Here is a 6,261-nt window from a genome sequence, read left to right on the forward strand (position 1 = left end):
ATGACTGATTGGTACAACTCCTGAGCCACATGAATTAACATTAACTCCTATAAATGGTGATAAAATTGAAATTTATTCATTTTTTTTCTGCTCACAGGTTGGCGCGTCTGTTTCAGCTACCAGGATGCTGTTTGCGCTGTCCGCGGCAGCCATGTTGGTATGTTGCGCATATTTTCGTTTGCCAACAGAAATGATGAGCTCATGATACCGCCCCAGTCTGAACTTTCATGACTGATTGGTTGACTCTGATCTTGAAGCAAACATTGTAAAGCGTGTTGTCTCTCTTGGGCACTGACTGAATTTTTATTTTGGTTATTTCCATTTCCAGACTGGACAGGCATCTTTGAAAATGCCCCTGCACGCTGAAAGTGAATTATTTTCTTGACCCATCTTTGAAATAAAGCATAATAAAATCTGTCTTGCGCCTTTTTTTTTTTTTTTTTTGGTAGTTCACAACCTTTAGTAAAAGTCCGAAATATGTGCTGTGTGTCCCCAGTTGGCATAAACACAGTATTTTGATAATACTTGAGGGATAATGAATTAATCATCAAAAAGATTGCATTTTTATCAATTGCAGGAGGTGGCCATTTTGCCCATTTGTCAACTGAAAATGACAGCTTGTGAATGTGATATAACCAAAACCAGCGAGTCATGATGGGTTGTGAGCCGAACACTTGTGCACTCGTCAGCTTTAGTTGACGGGGCCGCATTTTTGCTACCTAAGAATGCACAGATGTTTGTGTCATGACAAAACATAAGGCAACGTCAATGTCCTCTGTCAAAGTGAACATCACGTCAGTCTGCATTGAAGAGCCGTGCGGCAATATCATCCAACAACCAGTCCATCCCTGCCAGAAGATTCTGGCCTGTCACTGCACTGCATCCCATAATGCACCAGTGGTGGTTTTTGATGTCATCCAGGGCTAATGTCTGCAAAATAAAAAAATCATGTGCATAAATAGACCGACAGCTATACTGTAGGTCTAGATTTATAGATTAATATATAGAGCTATATACATGAGGGTCATTCAAAAAAAAATACAGTTTAAGGACTTCCTAAGAGAGAAGCTTACTTAAAAAAAAATGTCAACACTTGATTCTATCATCACTTTCAAACTTTTTGCCAACTCCTGTGACCTGCTCAGGCAAGTCAACAAGATGGGAAAAGTGTGTGACAGTGGTGAGAGACTACGTTGGGGGGAAACTGAGTAGCTGCAGAAAAAAATTGCCTTACCGTTTGTATCGCTTCTTCCGACATAGCACCAGGTAAATCTTGCTTGTTTGCAAACACCAACAATGTTGCACCAAGTAACCTCTAAAAGGCAGAACAAATGAATAAATAAATCAATTTATTTTAGGACACACACAATATTGGTGGTACCTCCTCTAGCAGCAGCTTGTGGAGCTCCTGCCTGCAGTCCTCCATGCGTTGTCGGTCTGCGCTGTCCACTACCCACACGAGACCATCCGTGCGTTCAAAGTAGTTCCTCCAGTAGGAGCGTAGAGATTTCTGTCCCCCCACGTCCCAAATGTTCAACTTGTAGCTACGACAATAAACACAGACGTTTACTTTAATGGTGTTATTTTAAAGTGTTCCATAAATACAATTGAGTTCATTGGGCGTGATGGTGTCACGTTGGGTGCGTAAAAACACAAGACCGCAGTCGCCTTGATTATGTCAACCACTGCGAATTAGCTTAATCTCGATAATTTTTCATCTACAGAATATTTACTCTCTGTGTTCCAACGTGATGATCCTGAAACCCAGCGTCGGTGGGATGGTGCTGATGTCCTCGCCATTCAGCCTCTTCACGACGGTCGTCTTCCCCGCGTTGTCTAGACCTCTGCACGAGCCAAATCAGGAAAAAAAACACACACACAAATGGCCACGTTGCTAATGCTAATTCAGCACTAAACGGAAACGTGTCTTCGATTTCCTTCTCGTGTGTTTACACGAGAAGACGTGCTCAGAATGGTTGATTTTACTGTATTGAACTCGTATTCTACTCGACTTGAAACAGGATACAGTATTAGTAGTCGCATCTCGCGCTCTTTCTGCTTCATCTTCTTCAGAATTGTCAGCAAACCCATCGCCAAGATGTCCTGTTGATCGATTAGGTATTTAGGTCAAGCAAACAAAGAAAAAAAATGATTTTCTCTTCGGTCTTATGTTTCAATCAGCTCGCGTGTGGACACGGAAGTGGTACACGAGCGCAGCCTCTACGCGATATCCTATTGGTCAAACCAGTACTGGGCGCACGTTCATTGGTTTAAAGCTGACGCGGTGTCTGACGGGTGTGTTGCGTTCGGCGTAATGGGAATATTGTGATTCGTTTGATGTATTCAAATTTGAGTCGTTGCGAGGGGCGGGCAGCAATTGTCACGTGGAAATATCTATCGCTGGACCTTGTCTTCTAACAAGGGTACCGCTTTCTTTATTTCTGTTGTTTCTGTAATCATGAACTTGATCCTACTCATCGTACTGAAGGTGTCGTCGTGTTTCAAGTGAAAAAATATAAAATATTAATGCTTATTATTTATGAGATTTCAAAATGATGTAATACGTTGACGTCCTTGGCAGAATTAAATACTGAATTTGTAATTAGTCACGTTACGTAACACGATTTTGACTTGTTCCTCGCGTTCCAGTCGTTTTTCTTTTGTGGGGGGAGGGGCTTTTGGCGCCCTCGTGTGATATAAATCGGAGTAACGCCTTGAGGAAAGGCTGGGCTTGACGGGATGTGGGTCAATTCTTAAGCTCTGCGGACTTTAAAATAAACAGAAAGTGAAAGCAGATGTCTGCTCTGCGTCACCCAGCCCGCGACCCCTAAGTGGATGCAGTTCAAGTTTGGATCGTGAAAGAAAAAAAACGAAAGTCTGGTTTTGCGGTCCTGAGGTCTATCCTGATGGTGCCTGCACCAGGACGTCAGTGCGCTCCGCTGGCGGTGAGATGTCCCCCCTCTTCATGGACACAAGAGAAGAGACTACATCGGGCTCTGTAAGTTCTCCCTCTCTCAAAAACTGAGCCAAATAGACCTCACAATTTATCCAAAAAAAAGAAAGCTTGTGAAACCAAAAGCTAAAACTAATATTGTATTGAATGCATGATGTCATTTTTAGTACGTAATTTAGATGATTCATACAGCTAAAAGAAAGACATCTTTACCATCCCAAGAAATTTAAAATATGGCATACACATTGAGAAATTAGAGAGCAAATGGTGCTTCATAAATCTGAATGGGAGTGACACTTTTTAAATGTTAGCAAATGAAGTTTTGTTTTTTTTATACACCATTATCCAATTTCTAGGTCATGCAATTCTGTCTAAAATACTTCCACTGTAGCTGCATTTAATAACTTTGATGTTGTAATGGTACATAATGTACTGAAAGTTCTGATGATAATTTTGACTTTGTACTGTCTTTGTACCCGAACAGTGCTGATTCACATGTATTGAGCAACTTGCTATGATCCTGTTTTTTTTTTTTTTTAATGCCACATTTCTGACTTTGGGTCACATGGAGATGGCTGTCCATCCCTTCTGACAACACCTTGGACCGGTCACCAGTCTATAACATGGCACATCGGACTCACCACACCAGTTAGACACTTTGTACCTAAGGTTGCAAGAATGTTGCGTGTGGTTCCAAGTGAAGCGGCTGACCCAGTAGAATGCAACAGATCATGTTCATTGTCGCAAAGCTATGAATAGAATCGTGAGAGAGAGGGCGTCAAAGCGCTACATTTCTCTGAGTGAAACTCCTCAATACACAAATGAACGCAGCATGTGTCCTTCAACATAGTTCCTCGTCACCGACTTATCACCGTCGGTTCCAGCTGAGCACTGCTTTTGTCCAAATGAAACTCCTCAACCAATCAAATTGGATCATTGACGCTTTTGAAAAAGGCCTTTGAAAGCTATTCAATATCAGTTATCGCTGCGCTTCTTACAAAGACGGCCGCGTTTGCATTCATGTTGGCAGGAGAGAGAAGCGGCGGGGGACCGGAGAGGCACCATGAGACGAATTAAGAACCGAAATGCCGCCCGGAAGAGCCGCAAAAAACAAACAGAGAAGGCGGACGAACTCCACAAGGTTGGAAATGATCAGCTTTTTATTTTTGTACCTGCATGAGTGTGAGTGTGTGTGTGTGTGTTGGGGGTGTGGTAGGTTGTGGGGCTGGCAGGCCATTGGCCATTTCCTGTAAAGAGTATGCTTGAAGAGAAGGGCTGCCACTGGCAAGTAGCACCGCCTTTCCTGTCTCTACAGCCCCCTCCACCACACACACACACACACAAGCACGCACATACCCCCACACACGTACACACTTCCACACACTACCCCCTCCCCCTCCGACACCCACACACCCACACACGTACACGCAGTGTGGGAGGCAATTTCATCGAAACGAATACAGACAAAAAAGAAATGTTGTTTTTAGTATTTAGTTAAACAAACTAGACGTTTACATGCAAAAGGAAAGGTCATGAGTGGAACAGATTATTCAAAAGTATCTCTAAATCAGATGCTAAACTCAGTTGAAGTGAATTGAATGGATTTGAGTTAAGCTTAGCATAGCACTCATAAGAATGGTGACAGGACTATGTGTGTGTTGGTGATTGGACTTTCACTTTTTCTTGATCGATGGTTGACCTTTTAATTTTTAATTTTTTTTTTAAAGCTAAGGGCCTCATTTGAGATTAGCGACGTGTCAACAACTCGGGTCAACCCATTTCTACACTTTTAATCAGTGATACAAAGAATTTTCAACTGAAAAAAAAAATGAAAAAAAAATTTTTTTTTCAAAAATCTGATGTGCTCGAAAAAAAAAGTAAATATAGTTTTGACATCAGTGTCAAAAATGCACATAGCGACAGATCAAGCCATTTATGACCAATAATTGCAGACGACCAAGATAATTCAACAATCAGACATGTGCACTCAGTCATAAGCTAAGCGAAGTTCACTTTCAAATGTTAGTGAGGTTCACAGCAAAATGTCACCTGAAGATGCCAAATGATATTTGTAAGAATACAGTGCACTAAAGTAAACCATTAAAATCTTTATTTATTATTTAATACCAAAATATATGCATGTGAGGGATGTGCAGGTATTGTTTTTGTCCATTTGTTGTCACCATCCTCACATTTAACAGTACTGTAGTATCTGTACCCATCTATGACTGAATGCGTGTGTCTCCAAGGATTGGAATTCAGTTTGTTAGTTTTTTTTCCCCACACTCCTACGATTGAACAGTCACTAACTGTTTTTCCTCGGCAGGAGTTTGTGAGGCTGGAGGCTTCTAACTCGGCCCTGGAAAAGGAGATTGCAGCGTTAAAAAAAGAGGTTCAGCACTACACCGCCGTCCTGCAGCGCCACCGGCCTTTTTGTGTCCTCCGAGATTCCGTGGAGGTGGATGCCCTCGAACCTTCCGTATTTACCACCTCCAACCCGGAGATTGGCAAAAACCCTCATCTGTGCCCCTCGTCCGATTTAATCCCTTCCTGCCTTTTGTCACTCGCTCCTCATTCGTTGTTTGGTGGCGACGCCAACACGGAATTCTGCCATTTGCCCTCGCCCTCTTTCACCACACGCCAAGACGACCTCTCAATCGCATCCGGAATTTTTCAAGTTGAAGATGCGAAAACGGCACCGCCCGATCCACATGCATTTCACACCCAATACGAGAGCCCTTCAGTATTGGGTCAGACTGACACAAAATGGGCCTTAAACTCAAGTCAGGAGATGACGCCAGTGACATCCCTGCTTCCCATTTCGCCGAACACCTCAGATGGATTCTTCCCTTCAAACACACCTTCGTTGGAGCCGTACACGGGAGAGCTGTCGCTTTCGGAGTTACTGGAGAAAAACGACTGGATTCTGAGTGTGGACGACAACCCCACCACTCTTTAAGGGCGCCCAAAAAACGTGGTGGCGGGTGACTCCATTCGGTGCCCTTCTTTTGACTGCAGTGTCCGACTTGATGGAAATGACAGCATGATGACACGTGACCTTGTGGTCTCTTTGCTTTCACTTGTGTTAATTTACTTCCTGTTTTACCAAGGGAGGAAGACGCATGCTGCATTCATTTGTGTATTTATTTATTGAACCTGAGTGAGTAACATTCATTGTCATCTGATTCATGTTTGGTGCTATGTTTCATTTTCAGTCAATGGCAGTGCTTGTATGATACTTTACAAAGCAGCTAACGTTGTAGCCGAACCAATGACAAATAATAAAAATGGCTTGTTTAGAAAGCATA

At 42.7% G+C, this 6,261-nt stretch overlaps 2 protein-coding genes across 2 annotated transcripts; one reads left to right on the forward strand and one right to left on the reverse strand.

Moving 5' to 3' along the window:
• Positions 1-434: 434 nt before the first annotated feature.
• arl2 (ADP-ribosylation factor-like 2) lies at positions 435-2,221 on the reverse strand. The gene is made up of 5 exons (XM_019868642.1): positions 2,027-2,221; positions 1,734-1,844; positions 1,382-1,544; positions 1,235-1,315; positions 435-930 (listed from the first exon to the last, which is right to left on the reverse strand). The coding sequence occupies exons 1-5, from the start codon at positions 2,089-2,091 to the stop codon at positions 796-798; spliced, it is 555 nt and encodes a 184-aa protein (XP_019724201.1). The 5' UTR covers positions 2,092-2,221; the 3' UTR covers positions 435-795.
• Positions 2,222-2,736: 515 nt separating this feature from the next.
• batf2 (basic leucine zipper ATF-like transcription factor 2) lies at positions 2,737-6,261 on the forward strand. Its single transcript, XM_019868640.1, has 3 exons — positions 2,737-2,998; positions 3,984-4,094; positions 5,280-6,261. Exons 1-3 carry the CDS (start codon positions 2,951-2,953, stop codon positions 5,910-5,912), a joined length of 792 nt encoding a protein of 263 aa, XP_019724199.1. The 5' UTR covers positions 2,737-2,950; the 3' UTR covers positions 5,913-6,261.

The sequence above is a fragment of the Hippocampus comes genome, unplaced genomic scaffold (genome assembly GCF_001891065.2).
Source record: "Hippocampus comes isolate QL1 unplaced genomic scaffold, H_comes_QL1_v1.1 scaffold382, whole genome shotgun sequence".
In the NCBI taxonomy this organism is placed as follows: domain Eukaryota; kingdom Metazoa; phylum Chordata; class Actinopteri; order Syngnathiformes; family Syngnathidae; genus Hippocampus; species Hippocampus comes.